We start from the raw sequence: 17,208 nt of genomic DNA on the forward strand, positions 1-17,208 counted from the left end.
AAGGTATTAAAAATGTTGAAGTTGCTGAGTGGTGGACTCTTTCCTGCCTTTAGGCAGGAATGAGGGGTTTCTCATGGACATTTTAGTCCATCTGAATGTCACAGAAACATTTACTACAGAGTGCTAAGTGTGAACAGAATTTTTACTCTGAAGGGTGAGACCTTAATTTATCCACTTCAGGCTCATCTTAGAAGAGACGGATGGAATTAAGCATAAACTCTGTTGGCTATGCTTGCACACATATGCCACATAACATGTTTGCTAATGAAAACAGTGCTCCTGTACGCACTCTTCGATGCCATCCCACTTCTCTCTGCAGAGCAACAGCATATCCTTTCAGTCAGAGCTACGCCTTTTCCACAGGCATCTCAGCCATCCCTTCTTATTCATGTCCAGAAGTGATGTTTTGTCTCAGCCACTAAAGGAGGTACTGTTTTCAGACTCATCCAACTAGTTTATGGTCTGGAAACTCTCAGCTAGGGAGCAGAGCAGCAATCACTGGGCTCCTCCATTAGTGCACTGTTTGTTGTTCCATATGGATGTCTTTTTTATCATTTTCTTCCTACGCTGCATATTTTCCCATCTATGCTTCTAAAGAAAGAGTTTCCAAAGGAAAAATGCTCATTATGAGTACATAGAATTAATTTACCAACTGGTAAGTCTACTTCCATGTGCAGGAACAGATTTTAGCTGAATTCTTTTTAATGTTTGCTAGGCTATGCATCTGTTCACAATCCAGGCTCCTCTTTCTTGCTCCACACCCACTCATCTGAGCTCAAAGATCCATTGTCTTACTTCCATCAGGATCTGCATCACCTTTCCTAACAGTACAACCAAGCAAAGAAACAAAAAAAGAATAGGTAGTTTATCAACATTGCTAAATGTTGCATTGCTGGGTAATGCAATAGTAAATGTGCATGTGACTGCCAACTTTTTAGTCTAGCTAGATATTTAATATGATGCACAAGTACTTATCTTTCATTTTAATGTGATGAAAGTCATCACTCCTTTTAAATCATGATAATCATATTATGAATATGTGAAATACATACTCTACACTAAGAAAGTATGTGTTACAATAAAATTTTCTTAGTTCTAGAGAAAAATAAATTTAAAAACAAATTTAAGGTATTATATCATGATATAATATCATGATATAATACCTATCTATTTCATAATTACTACTACATTCATCTACACATTTTTAAATTATTTCACTAGTTTGGAATCAGATACTAATAACCCTAAAATAATTCAATTTCTATTTTTTACACTAGTTGATTTAAGAAAGATGCTAGAGGATTTAGAAGTGTTTGTGTAGACTGAAGAAAGGAGACCCTCAATTACTCAATTCAGCACTCTCCTACGGTTAAAAACAAAACGAAACAAAAACCTGAAATGGAAAATCAGTGTCCAGGATGGAAAGTGAACTTGCATTTACTTATAGTCTCTGAAAATGGTAGATGTTTACATGAATAACAAAACTTGGGAGCTTGGCTTGATGAAGGAGTCTAGTCTATAATACACTGGTATACAACTTTCTGTCTCTGAGTATTTTCTACGTTTATTGTTAACAATAAAAGCAGAGTGAAATGAAAGTAGTAGGTATATTGATTCTTTAAAACTGGAAAGCGTATGTAATAGCTTGATACCTTTCACTAGATCAAGACACATAGACATTTCTAGAAGTAATATTCTTTTCTACTATTAAAATTTAAAATAAGAAACATTCTTTTTATAGTGGTTCTTACCCTAACAATAAAATGTGATGAATCCTATTCAATATATGTGTTATTTTGAGGTAAATTATCATGGAAACAAACAAAAGGCAATATTGCCTTTTTCATCAGTATTCATTTCGATAGATACATGAACAAATAAATCATAACATCAACTGATGTGTTAGGAATATCAAGTCAGTAACTGTCAGTAAGCTGATTGGCATCACAAAAATATAAACAAGCTTTTTATTCCATTTCACACTTCTCAGTATGATAATACTAGGTATAGAGAATTTTATTTGTTTGCATGTTAATAAAAATAAAACTTGCTAGAAAAGCAAAATATATACACATAAAGTAAAAATGTGCAAAGGTTAATGGTGGCCAATTTCATTCAAAGTATTATAACAGTGAAGACAATGAAGCAGTAATGAATTATTATAAAAGTATATTCATACACAAAGGAAATAATAAAGTAATGGAATAAGTTAGAGCAGTGTGCCAAAGAATTTAAAATCTCATATAAGGGTCACTACGGTAATAGGAAATTTGTAAATGTGGAGAGAGATGGGGAATATAAAAATAAAACTTTCCGGAATAGAGCACCTCAGCTTTGTTATGACTGTCCGGGACTGACCTGAGTCAGGTCGTGAGCAAGTGGTTTCTGCACAGATTTCATTGGATGCCCAGTTCCTCTCTCGGATAACCTGGGCCTACCATAGTAGAGTAACTACTGGCAGGAGGGAGAAGAAATACGTTGCTCATTTTTTCCTACTTGTATTACTGTATTCCTTCCTGAGTCCTGGTGATACTACAGAGTTCCCACATCTCTGTCATCTTCCATTTGCACTGTCAAGAGCGGTTACGAATTGGTCTAGTGTGACGGGGAAGGGAGATAAAAGACATTAGAAAAATTGAGAAGAGAGAAATTTAGGATTTAGAGGGAATGCAGTAATTGGTGTTTCACACTCTCCGTAGATATTTTCTCAAAATTTTCCAGGTGCTATATGTTTCTCAAACTTTCAAAATAATATTATTTTAATCAGTTGATGAAAAATGAATATGAGTACTTGAGAAGCTTAAATACACGTATGTGTATATGTATATGTGTATGTATACATTTGAGTTGCTTCTGACTGGAAAATAAGAATTGCCTGAGGTCACTTGTAATTCTCGGCAGCCATCTCTTTTGTGATTAATAGTTATCCGCTAGGATCTCTATATTGAAAGATACTGATCGGGATAGTCTTCGGGATGTTTACATTCAGGTAAACATATACTGTTTTCAAAGACTATAGGTAAATGCGAGTTCACTTTCCATCCTGGGCACTGACTTGCCATTTCAGTTGAATTGTTTTTCACCATAGGATAGTGCCAAACTGAATAATTGAGGGTCTCCTTTCTTTAGTCTACACAAACACTTCTAAGCCCTCTCTTAAATCAACTAGTGTACAAAATAGAATTTGAACTGTTTTAGTGTTATTAGTATCTGATTCCAGTTTGGCAAAATAATTTTAAGATATATAGTTGAATGGAGTAATAATTATGAAACAGATTAGGAGAATGTATTTTATCTAAATCTTCTGAATTTGATGTTGCATCAGAGAAACAAGGGTGACTGTAACTATTATATTGCTCAACGTATATTACTGTTTTGTTGTAGTGTTAACTTTTTACATTTTCTATGGTTTAATAAGAAGTATCTAGAATTTTCTTGTTCTTTAATCGAGATAACCCAATATGTGCTTTGGTACCATTCAGGGAGGAGTATGGGCAGTACATTATATGCAACTCTCGAGTAAGTTTCATATCAGAGCACTGAATTCATATTGCCATTGATGTTGTAAGGCAACCAGTAACATAATAATAGTAGTAGTCTAAGTTGTGGCAAATCTATCTGTGTACCTGACACTATGTTGGGTACATCCATTTGTGATATATACCATTAATTTATGAATAATCCAGGAGTGCTGTTTTTCTTCTTTTTAAGATTTTATTTATTTATAGACAGAGAAGAAGGGAGGGAGAAAAAGAGGGAGAGAAACATCAATGTGTGGTTGCCTCTCACATGCCCCACACCAGGGAACCTGGCCCGCAAACCAGGCATGTACCCTGACTGGGAATCCAACGGGTAACCTTTTGATTCACAGTTCAATGCTCAATTCACTGACTCACACTAGTCAGGACCTTTTGAAATTCTGGACACTTGGACCACATTCCTGCGCTCTGAAAATCTGCATTGTTGTACGGCCATTCTCTTACAGCACTTCCATTTTTGTATGATAATTACTTGAATGCGTATCTTCCATATCAAACTCTAAACTTCTTGAGTGCTATTGACCTTAGTTGTACAGTGCCTTTACAAACAGTGGGCAAATGCTAAGTGTAAATTAGGTGAATGAATGCATTTTTCTCTTGATCTGACTTCTACAAACAGTAAAAACAGCAATGCAACAGCATATTTCAAGACCATTAATATGGAAGTAATCAGCCATTCTAAGTAAATAACAGGATCCTGATAGTGGCATGAGAATAACTTCAATATTTTATACATAAGCAAAAATGAAAAAATACAGTGACTATAAAATTAATAGTATGACTGTAACTACCAAGTTAACCAATTAATTTCTCATAGCTGAGCTTGTTAATAAAAAGATGTTATTTCTTTCCTAAGAGAATCTCCACAGTGTAAAAGTTTCATAAGTATAATGTTTTATTCTACAAGTACTTGCATGCTCAAATTTGTTAGTCCCTTTATTGAAAGTGAATTTCATGCTGGCAGTTAAAATTACCATCTGTAGTTCTAATGCTGGAATTTTCAAGGTGTAATTAGGAGAGAAAATAAAAACACCTTCCAGTGTCCATAACACAAAATGTCAGTGCTGTTAACAATTAAATGTGATACCACTTAATTAATACACTTCCATTGACACCCAAAGAATAAGATCTAGCCATTAGGATGGCATCTGTAAAGCAGATGATTTCACAGGAAAGTGCTCAGATCGCCGCCAAGTTAAGAATCAACAGAACGTAGGCATCTCTGGTGAAGTCAAAGAGAGACTCTCAGCCATGGAAGGACCTTCTGTGCTAGAGCTATATTAAATTATCACAGTTAATGAAAAATCAACCTGGGGGTAAAAGGGTGAAGTTCTCACAAATGATCACATATCACTCCATTCCAAAATGCATACAGCATTCATTACAGACCAAAACAGCACTCAAATTTCATCATTTAGTAGGGTTTAGAAACAGCCAAACCATTAACAGAAGAGAGTAGCTTTTTATATTTATACAACTAGTGACTAATGGAAAATTATACTCTGTGTGCAAGAAGGGAGGAAAAAAGAACCTTTATTTTGTAATGAATCCAATTGGAGCCTTTTTAAACACAGTGTAATATGGTCCCACTGTTTCACCGAGCCTCTCATTACTTGTGTCAATAATCCTAGGTAAACTACTGTTGAACTTCACAGCATTTATATAGTAGCGTGAATAGCATTAATCTACGGGGTGCTTTTGATGAATTGTAGTTCAGAAAGCAAAGCCAAAAATGACTTCTTGAAAAGTGCTTAGAGAAGTATTTATTAGAAATGTGTCACCTGCCAACTACCTAAAGGCAGCTTGGCTACTTAGGAAATCATGCTGTTGGCTAGATGGCAAACACTGGGAAAACATATAAATTTTCCCCACTTGAATTACTTTAAAAAACAAATCACATTCTCTTCATTTATTATTTTCTGTCCTCCCTTCTAATTCTCTATATTTTTAATGCGGTATTGCTTTCGACACAATGTGACACGCTATACAACACTCTACCAGGTTCCCAGAAGGGAGAGAAACACTGAGAAAGTTAAGGGTGAACCAGCCTAGACTTCATTTGCATGATCTACACATCCAGGTTAGCATGAATGGAGAGCTACCTCTGGATTCTGCTATAAGGATCTTACTTATCTTCGTGATACACCCAGTGCTTGCTACATTCTCTCTGGCAGTAGGGCTGGCAGAATGTGTCTACAGGGGTTTATCACATTTAATTCCAATTTAATATCAGTCTAATTTGATTAGGCTAATCTTTCTCATGTGTTGAAATTTGTACAATGTGTAATATGTTAGAAATTAATCTCTCAGCTCTACTGTCTTCAAGATGTTCATATGTGGAGAGTCTATTCACTAAGAGACTTTCATTCGCCTTTGATAGCAAAGTGGTATGAAGAATTGAGAGAGTGCATACACTAAAGCAATTTGGAAGTAGAATATTGACTTAATATATATATTTTAATCTAATTTAACCTGCAATATAACTAAATAAAAACTTGAAAAAAACACAACTTAATTATTTTTCCCTAAATTTAAATCTCATTTTAAAGAATTAAATGTTACCACTCCTTCCATTTGGGGGAACTAACTCATTCTTTTCATTGTATTCTATAATTATATTCCTGGGCAAATATATCAAATAAATGTACCCTCTTAATAAATTTCTAAGATCCACTGGATTATGAGAACATTGTGTTTCATACAATACTCATTTCAAATACTGCATATAGTGTAGGACAAAATACTTGTCTTAGAAATATTTTTTTCTTGGTGAAATACATGAGGAAAATATTATATTCTCTAAGTCTTCCCTCTTTTGGAGATTCACAATGTACCCTGGAATATAAAATAAATTCTCAGAAGTTCTTCAATAAAAAAACTCTACTTACTTTGTTTATTGCAGTATTTTCCATCTCATAAAAGTGATCTCCATCTAACAACACGTTAGTATTACCTTACAAAACACATTGTGGCTTTTGGAGGTTGGGAAAAACAGATACTTTTCAATCCTGTGTATTGTTATTTCTTCCTGCCATTTTGTTATATATATTCAAATTGTGAGATTAATGGAGAGGAGAAAATCATGTCTGTGGGTGTTTCAAATTGTTGTTCATCAGAAATGAAGGCAATTATCATTAATATGAAGATCATCATCATTATCATTGAGATGTAGCCAAGTATACCTCTGCCTTGACTGCATCTCCCTCACATGCCATCATTCTTTGTGAAACTAGGTATAGTGATTAGAAACCTATCTTTATGAGAATACAACCAAAATTAGCTTAAGGGACATATAATTTTAATGATTCTTATTTATAGCTAAAAGCATTTATTTAAAAAATGAAAAGAAAAAACATTAATATAATTTAAGTCACCACCCAAAATTACATACTATATTCATAATAAAACTTATCACAAAATAATTTTTTTGTTTTTGAAATAGACCTGCAATGCTCTGGATTTCCCTTTTAGGACTGTTTTCACTGTGTCCCATCGACTTTGGGTTGTTGTGTTTCAAGGTGTCTTTTGATTTCTTCCTTGATCTCATTGTTAAACCATTCACTGCTTAATAACATGCTTTTAGCTTCCATGTCTTTGTGTTGTTTTTCAGGGTTTTTTTCTGTGATTGATTTCTAGTTTCATACATATGGTCAGAGACGATGCTTGATATAAAATAATAATAATTATTACTATTATTATTATTATATAGTATGACTTTTAAATTTATTGTATGTTTTACTTGGAATATATTGAAAGCAAATTGTGGAGATACACTTACGAATCCTAAATAAAAAGTGTTTAATTTTGCTTATTATAAATATTTTGATAAGTTTAAACAGTTTTTAGGGGATTTATCCTTTCACATATAATGATATCAAAAAGGTACTCACCATGTACAATGAGAACATACTCCGCACTGCTTTGGCCAATGGTGTTTGTGGCTTCACATCGATATGTACCATTGTCCGTTTTGTTCAGGAAAAGAATGTTTAGCTCCCTACCACTCACGACCATTCTATCAGGATCTGGTAATTCTGCACCATCCTTTGTCCACAAAACAGGTTCTGGCCTATTGGATTTAAACAGGCATATAAACAGAAAAAATGAGAAAGGTTGTATATCTTGTGAATAAAATAAATCAAGCAATTTATAAATTTTTAACACTGATTTGGGGCATAACCATGTGCTAACTTGGTAACTATAAGGTACCAAAAGAACTATCATGCATTCATTCAGAAAATTTGAAGTATGGGAAATATAATTTAATCCTATTCTGCTTAACTAAGCAGACATGTACTAAGAAACTAATTTGTTGACTCCTTATAGTAGTCACTGATATATAGTAGATTCTGTGGCCCTGATTCTGCTGCTAATGATTCCTATTTGCTGTTGGAACAGCATTCCCCTGAGGGGAAGATCTATCAGGAATGTTATTATATTATATTCGTGTGCAACACATGTTTTAGTGCTCTTCTTTACCTTTCCTTTAATGTTTGATATTATAGTTTGTAATCAGTACCACAATCAGATCATGGTCTTGTTTTGGCAGACAGAATAGAACTTCTTCATATCTTGCTTCCAATTACATAGTCTGTTAGATTTCCATATTGACCATCAAGTGATATCCATGTATAGTCATCGTTCTGGTTGTTTGAAGCATGTGTTTGTAATGGACAAGTTGCTGGCTTTGCAGAAACCGATCAATCTCTTTCTTTCTGCTTTATTTCTGACCCCTAGCCCAAATTTTCCAAAGGTTTTAATTCAGTTTTATTTCCTAATTTTCTGTTCAAATCATCAGTAATTATCAGAATAACTTGTTTTGGTGTATGACCAACTTCTTTAATACTTCCATTAAAAATTTCAATTTCATCTTCTTTTAAAAAAAAGATTTTATTTATTTATTTTTGAGAGAGGGGAAAGGAGAGAGAGAGAGAGAGAGAGAAACATTGATGCGTGGTTGTTTCTCATGTGCCCCCAACTGGGAATCTGGCCTGTAAGCCATATATGTGCCCTGACTGGGAATTGAACCAGCAGCCCTTTGGTTTGCAGGCCAGCACTTAATCCACTGAGCCACACCAAACCGGGGTATTTTCATCTTCTTTAGTTTCCACAGTTGGAGCATAGAGAAAATTGAATGATGGTTATATTAATATGTGTTCTTGGATGTCGCATTGATATTCACTCAGACCTTGCATTGTGGCCCCTAACTATCTGTGGTACATCTTGCATTAATATTAAAGACAGTCCACTTCTTCTGAGTTCATAATTTCCAAACAAGAACTCTTTGTAGGTTCCTGACTGGAAACTTCCCATTCCAGTCTGTTTAGTTCTCTGACACCAAACTCTGCAATGTTTAGATGTGCTATTTCTTGCTTTTAAATTTCCAGTGTACCTGATTCATGCTTCTTTCATCCCATGTTCCAACTGTATATGTTGTGCAACATCATACCCTCCTTTTGCCTCCTTTTGCACATCACCTAATCAGCAATGCTATTCATTCTTCTTTGCTCTTCCCCAGTAACTGTTAGAGTTCCCAATCCTGCAGTTTCACCTTTCAGTACTATCTCATATTTCATTTTAGATCATCCCCCCAAATGGTTTTTAAGGTAAAATAAAAAAATAAGAAAAGAAGATGTATCAGTGGTTAATCATTGTCTTCTGTTGTACGGTATGTAGATACAAACTAATGTGGGACCACATCAAACTAAAAAACTTTTTCACAGCATGGGATACTACTAACAGAATCAAAAGACAATCTACAGAATGAAAAAATTGTTTGCAAATCATATAACTGATAAAGGTTAAATACCCAAAGTATATAAAGAATGCATGAATCTTTATAGCCAAAAAATAAACATAAAAAATAAGAAGGAGAACTGGATAGACATTTTTTTCCAAAAAAGACATACAAATGGCCAACAGGGTATGTGATATCACTAAACATCAGGGAAATGCAAATGAAAAAAAAAACAATGAGATTTCACCTAACACCTGTTAGGATAACTATCATTTAAAAAAAAAGACAAGAAATAACAAGTAACAAGTGTTGGCAAAGATGTGAAAAACAAAGAGATAACTTTGTGCACTGTTGTTGAGAATATAAATTTTTGAACTCTCTGTGAAAACAGTGTAAATATTCCTCAAAAAATTAAGAATAGAAATATTACATGATTTAGCAATTGCACTTCTGGGTATTTACCCAAAAGAAACAAAATCAGTATCTTAAAAAGATATATGCATCCCCATATTCACTGCAGCATTATTTACATAGCCAAGACAGGGAAACATTATTTACCGAGCCATTGGCAGATGAATGGATAAACAAAATATATTCCAAACATAATAAATTGTTATTCAGGCATAAAAATAAGAAAATCTTGCCTTTTGAAATAACATGAATAAAATTTCAGGGCATTATGCTTAATGTAATAAGTCAAACAAAGAAAGACATATACTATATGATCGCATTTATATGTGAAACTTAAAAAAAACTGAATTCATTGAAATCAATTTCTCTTTGAATGAAGTACTTGCAAAGATTTCTCATCTCAAAATTTGCTTTTAAGGAAGAATATATAAATGAATCATGGATGTCTGCCTTTGAAGATTCCACAGTGTTTTATAATTATTAATGATTAGAATCGCTATTAATAATATCTACTACTGTATGTTGATGACAGTAATTATCATAGATACTTTACATATATTTTCTACAGACCTCACAAGAACACTTCGTGCATATAATTTAAAACATTTTAAAGCATATAAGGGTATAGGAGATTAGACATGTGCCTAAATATGGTCTGTCTGCGTTGTAAATGCTTTGTACACTATCTCTTGATTTCTAGTGTGATGAATATTTTCCTAGTTCTTCTAGGTCAAAATTTTCTAATTTAAACAGGATTGCAAAGGACCTGAAAAAACACTTCTCCAAAGATACATACAAATGACCAAGAGACATATGAAAAGATGTTCAAAGTCACTAGTCATCAGGGAAATGCAAATTAAAACCACAATGAGTTATTATCTCATACCTGATAGAATGGCTTTCCTCAATAAATCAATAAATAGGGGCTGGGGAGTATGTGGAGAAAGGGAAACACTTTTGCACTGTTAGTAGGAATGCAGACGGGTGCAACCACTGTGGAAAGCAGTATGGAGTTAGCTCAACAATTAAAAATGGATTTGCCTTTTGACCCAGTAATCCCACTTCTGGGAATATATCAGAAGGAACCCTAAACAGTAATTTGAAAGAACATAAGCACCTCTACGGTCATTGCAGCATTATTTACAATCACCAAGATATGGAAGCAGCCCAGGTGTCCTTCAATAGATGAGTGGATAAAACAACTATGGGACATTTACACAATGGATACTACTCAGCTGTAAAAAAAAGGAGTGTTTTATCCTTTGTGGCAGTGTGGATGGGCCTGGAGAACAGTATGCTAAGTGAAATAAACCAGTCAGAAAAAAACAAATTCCGTATGATTTCACTCATATGTAGAATCTAGTGAACAAACTGAACCAACAAGGAAAATAGGGACAAACTCATAGATGGAGAACAGATGCCAGGTAGTGGCTGGGGAGGGTAGAGGGACTGAGTAAAAAGGAAAAAAGGACTCATGGACATGGACAACAGTGCGGTGAATGCAGGGGTGGGGAGCATAAGGGGGCTAAACTGTTATGGACAAATAAAGATAAAAATTATTTTTCTAAAAGATTTAATTATTAGTTTATTTTGTTGAAAACTCTAATGTTATATTTTGTTGTTATGGATACAATCAGAAAAAAATGAGGTCTATCCAGAAGACATCGAGCCATGTAATATGAAAAATAGAGACATTTATTAAACAAGATACAATATACAACAAGCATTGTACTTAGGACAATGAGGCCTCGTCCTCTTCAAAGTAGCCACCTTGGGACCTCACCCAGTTCTCTCAATCGCCATCAGCTGCCCCGTCATATTTTTGAATCTCGTCTATGTCCTGAAATCTATTCCCTTTCAAAGGTGCTTTTAGTTTTGAGAAAAAACTGAAGTTGCAGGATGCCAAATCTGATCTGTAGTGGGGCTGAGTCATCTGGGTGATTTGATGTTTCACCAAAAATCTCTGCACAAGATGTGATTCCCGAGCAAACGCTTTGTGGTGATCAAGCTGCCAATCACCAGTTGTCCATAGCTACAGCCTTCTGAATCATCTGAATAGTTTCTATTGAGGAATGTTCAAGCTTAACACAAAATTTGGTGCAGATTCATTCACTCACTCATTTTGAATGTGATAGCCACACAGTACACATGCTCCCTCAACAGTGTTTACAGCCCCGCCCCCACTGACTAGTTCAGAGAAATCCTCATTGTTTGCACTTGCACAGTCCGTCCACTCTCCTTGGATGCCAGGTTACATTGATGCCACACTAACTGTTCTCATTATATTAACAATGTTAATGGTTGGACTTTTTCTGGATAGACCTCGTATGCCTTGTTAAGTGATGGCTATAACTACAACAGTTTTTCTGAGAAAAAGGTTATATACTTTTTTGACAAAATTTAGTCAAATGCACAAAACTTGTAAACCAAATAAAAATAATGATTGGAAAAAGTAAAATGACTTGAAGAAAGAACAAGGAAGAGAAGACAATTTTATCAGGGCTATACCCGTGAAACTTCTGAAAGGGGATTCTATGAAAAAAAATAGTAAGAAACCAGTTATTCAAAACTATAGGAAAAACAGAATAATTTATATTATCCATTTGCAATATACAGTATATTTCCTTTCATACTATCTTTTATAAAAGCCACACTATTAATATCTCTCAACTTGCTTCATATATCCCACATTTCCTAGTTATTATTTGAATTTACTAATTCTTATTGTAAAGGTGAGAGCCTGAATAATCTTATAACATGGACTTACTTCGAAGTGCTACAAAACAATAAATAGTGCATTTACCTGAAAGCTTAGAAGTTGTGTCAATTCTACAAAGCCACATAAGGTCAATTTTAAAACAAGTTACATTTGGATTAATTGGATTTTTAGAAGTAGTAAAATGCTTATGCAATGAAGGTATTTTACATACTTTCTTAAAATGCTACCAATGGAGGTATTATATTTATTCAAAAGCAATACTTTCTTGAAATATGTCAGAATTTTTTAACACACACAAATATAAATCAATGCACATATATACACATTTTCACAAACTCAAAATTATACCATGCTCATCCAAAACTATCAAAATTTTTTCTGAGGACATTTATAAGTTTTCAACCACATATTAAAGCATATGACTCTGTAAATATGTAATTAAGTTTAGATATATCTTTTAAAATTATGTGTATAGAAATGTAGATCTACATACATTATTCAAGTTGCCAATTTTTATTTTAAAAACTTAAAAAAGGCCCTGGCTGGCATAGCTCAGTAGATCGAGCACGGGCCTGCAAACCACACGATCTCGGTTCAATTCCCAGCCAGGGCACATGCCTGGGTTGCAGGCCAGCTCCCAGCAGGGGACTCTCGAGAGTCAACCATACATACATTTCTCTCCTTCTCTCTTTCCCTTCCCCTCTAAAGATAAATAAAATCTTTTAAAAAATAGAAATAAATAAAAACTTTAAAAAATTCTTGCCCTGACTAGTGTGACTCAGCTAGTTGGATCATCATCCCATAGACTGAATGGTCTCAGGTTTGATTTTGGGTTGGGTCACATCCCAGGTTACGTACAAGAAGTCAATCAACAGAAGTTTCTCTCTCACACTGATGTTTCTCTCTATCCCTCTTTTTCTCTCTCTCCCAAAACAGTGAAAAAAATGTCCTTGGGTGAGAATTAAAAATAAAAAAGGGAATTAAGTGATCTGAGGAGTTCCCTTTTAAAAATTACCTGTCTTAGAAAAAATGAAAAAAAACCACCTGCAAAAATAATTAACAGGAAATAGTAGCGATATAAGCAACTGCTAACACTAACATTGCAGAATTCTTGATCCTACAATGTGTGATAGTAATTCTTCAAGATGGCAAAAAAAAAATGAGCAGCATAAGATGATTTTAATAAAATGAAGGTTATAGTGTGTATCAATTAAAAATAGCCTACATATTCCAATTAGAACTTACAATCTTCAAGTTTGTTAATATTACCATAAATATATGAAGAGGTTTAGCCAGTTTTGATACAATTTGTGTCTCATCTTGATAAAGAGAGCCCCTATACTCCTTCTAGCTGGAACCCAAGAATGACTGAGTTCCTTGCTGTAATGATCTTCCCTGATGTTCAGGAAACCAAAGGTGATCATTTAAAAAGTGGGTCCAGGTGGAAATGGGAGGGAGCGGGGAGGATGGGGGGTGGGATGGGATGGGAGTAATAGACAGAAAACTGTACTTGAAAAATAATTTTTAAAAAAAATTGAAAAAAAAAATAAAAAGTGGGTCCAGACTACACTTCCTATGTGATAAAGTTGAAAAAGAATAGACACTCCACACCAGGGGTAACAGTGTCAGGCATAACACTATTTAACTCCACAGTGAGGACATGAATATAGTCAACCCATGGAGTCCCCACTTTAAAAACCCAAGTAATTAGAAGCTGAAAATATACCATAGGAATTAAAATTGTTTTATGTTTCTGTCTACCAAATCTGTGGAACTAGAAAATATCTTTTATTGTCCCATGCCCTTAAAGACACTTTTGCAGCAGTTTCTGCCTAGAATGACAGGAAACAAAAACAAAAATGAAAAAAGGAAACCAAATATGTTCTTGCATTCTCTTGTATTCTAAGGCCTTGGTGAAGAAGTTTTTTTATCTTAATAAATAATTTTAAACCTTTTTTTTTATCTCAATGTTTTGTTCTGTAAATATCCAATATGAGATTATTCCATATCTTTAACTTTCTATTTATAAATTAGCACTTGGAAAGAACTGCCTAACTCTCTCAGACTCTCAGTGTATTTAGTACCTTGAACCAGATACAAATATGATTCATAATTTCCACTGAAACTACTTAGTCTTCCGGGCATTTATTCTGTAAAGCTATGTCATAGTATCCTCTAATTCTCCCAACTGCATATGGGATTATCCAGTCCCTAGGTATGAATGAGAAAGGGATCTTGCTTTGTCATCAAAGCAGTCATTTTCTCTTTTAGGCTCAAGCTTGAGAGTAAATATAAAAGATGAGTAGTTCAGTTATGGAAAAATCAACTCCATAATGTAGGTTTCTAGGAAAAAAATTTTTTCTGGTATCTTTGAGGAAATGGAGAGGAGTAAATACCTTTTTGTGCTTGGGATAAAAACACTCTTCATTAACTTTCTTTTCCAAAATAGTTATATCCTCTTTGAGTTCCTTAATAAGCACTGAACCTGTGGAGCTTTAATACTAAAATTAATCTTTTAAAAATTAAATTGATATCTCCTAGATAAAAAAAAGTAACAGTCACTATAATAGCATTCAAGTAAACATTGTGCTCTTGCTTAAAGGGAAAAATTGTATCTATCTATCTATCTATCTCTTTCATGTTCTTTAATATAAGACAAAGGAACTTATGTTAATAACTCAGTACTATAGTTGTTAAACTTATATCACACATGAAGCCTTTATTTCAGTTTAGAAATTTCACAAGTGGTGATAAATGTGATTTAAGTTTTAACACTTAGGGAAAATTTTTTAAAGCATAATTTTCCTCTGTTTCCTGTAATATTTTCACTCTAAAGTGAAATAATGTGGTAGGAGTGATATAAATACTTTGGATTCCATTTTCTATTTCAAGCAAAAACTTTTAAATCAAGAGTTATATACTAAAGAATTTATTAATAAAACGTTGTGTTTATGCTATTAAATTTTAGAGAAAGGGAGGGAAAATGAAGTGCAAATTATTTCATAAGTGAGCTTGAAATTGGGTTCAAGTGGAAAGGCTTAGGTTTTAGGAGATCTGGGAAGAAAGATTCTGAAAGAAATCTAACCTAGGCAGTCTCCAATGGGTAGCCTGACATAGCAGCCATAAACCAAATTCCAAAAATTGTCAACCAAGTGAGGAACCAAAAAAAAAAAAATAAGGAGAAAACAAACAAAAGCTGGGGGTCACTTGCTTCTTTTTTAAAATTTAAAATATACAGAAGAAATGAAAAGAGATTACTTGTGAAGCTATTTGTATATTACTTCAAATTTAAAAATACACAAAGGGTTATTTTGTTTTTATAAATCAAAAGAGGTATTTCTGAACATAGTCTGTAAATAGAATTCTACATATAGTCAAAGTCATATTCTTAATTATTGTAAAAATCTAACCTCTTGAAGAATATATCAAGCTGTGATTTTTTTCCCCTCGGATTTGACTGTTGCGCAACTTAATTGTAGTAAAATTTGTTGTCTGTTTATTCCTGATATTGATTTCAGATTTTTATGGGAGCAATTTTAAGTCATAATATAACATACTATTTGCCCACTTTAGATGGTTTATTTATCACAATTTACATTCATTTGAAAATATGATCAATGAAACATTAATGTGTCTGTCTTTATTATAGATATAGCTTTGCTCAAGGAAAAACAAATCTTCAGAAACATTTATAGTAGAATACTCTTCAACAAGTCTTGATGGATTTAATTACATAGAATGTTCTACTTTTACACTTATATCTTAAGACAGATAAAAAAATAATGAACTCTTTTGATGTTATTAAAGCCTATATGTTCTTGACTGGGAATCTAGTAAGTTTATTTTAGTGTTATTTAACAAATATTTTTAAAGATTTTATTTATTTACTTTTAGAGAAAGGGAGAAAGAGAGGGAGAGAAACATCAATGTGTGATTGGTTGCCTCTCCCACACCCCCAACTAGGGACCTAGCCCACAATCCAGTCATGTGCACTGACTGGGAATCAAACTGGTGACCTTTCAGTTCACAGGCCAGTGCTCAATCCTCTGAATCACACCAGCCAGGGCTATTAAACAATTATTAATGAATCCATGAAAATATTGAGCCAGGAATTATAAAGAATATGAGGAAAACAAAATAAAGATCTGTTCTTTGTGATATTATATTTTAGTAGTTTACACAATATAAATGTCACCAGTCATACACTTGGCAGGACATGGTAAGTAGCATAAATGAGATATAAAACATAGAAATTAATTACACCTAAATTAGAAACATTATAACAACCTTTATGAAAGACATCCATTTTGATTAGTGTTTTTAACTATGATAGGTTTGACTGGTATGTCACTACTATGACTGGTAGAAATGGAAGGCACCATCTGACAAGGAGAGAGAATCCTAGATGTGTGTCCTCCCAAGGCCATATTGTTGAAGAGGCCAATTCAAATACAGTGAATGTCAAAAAGAGAGAATACAGTTGATAAGTAAAATTGCTGTGAGTTAAGTCAATTTAGGGAAGAGTAAAGTTAAAAGTACTTGACATGATAATAGAGTTGGAGTCCTTTGATAGGTGATTGAATAAAGAAGATGCAGTACATGTACACAATGGAATACCACTCAGCTGTAAGAAAAGATGAAATAATAACATGAAATAACCTTAAGGATATCATACTAAGCAAAATAAGCCAGAAAATATTAAGAACCATAGTATTTCGCTCATATATGGGGTATAACACTGAAAGCAACAAATGAAAAATCAAGAAAAATAACCAAACCATACCTCATAGACACAGACAATA

At 33.6% G+C, this 17,208-nt stretch overlaps 1 protein-coding gene across 2 annotated transcripts in view; it reads right to left on the bottom strand.

The window, feature by feature from the left end:
- The window catches only part of CADM2 (cell adhesion molecule 2), a 1,088,167-nt gene that overhangs the window by 91,425 nt on the left and 979,534 nt on the right, over positions 1 to 17,208 (bottom strand). For both annotated transcript variants that reach the window (XM_037059021.1, XM_037059022.1), the window contains exon 7: positions 7,430 to 7,608. In XM_037059021.1, coding sequence (XP_036914916.1) covers positions 7,430 to 7,608 — 179 coding nt within the window. The remainder of the gene's footprint in view (positions 1 to 7,429; positions 7,609 to 17,208) is intronic.

This window comes from Sturnira hondurensis, unplaced genomic scaffold (assembly GCF_014824575.4).
Source record: "Sturnira hondurensis isolate 20B ecotype Veracruz unplaced genomic scaffold, ASM1482457v3 Scaffold0010428, whole genome shotgun sequence".
In the NCBI taxonomy this organism is placed as follows: domain Eukaryota; kingdom Metazoa; phylum Chordata; class Mammalia; order Chiroptera; family Phyllostomidae; genus Sturnira; species Sturnira hondurensis.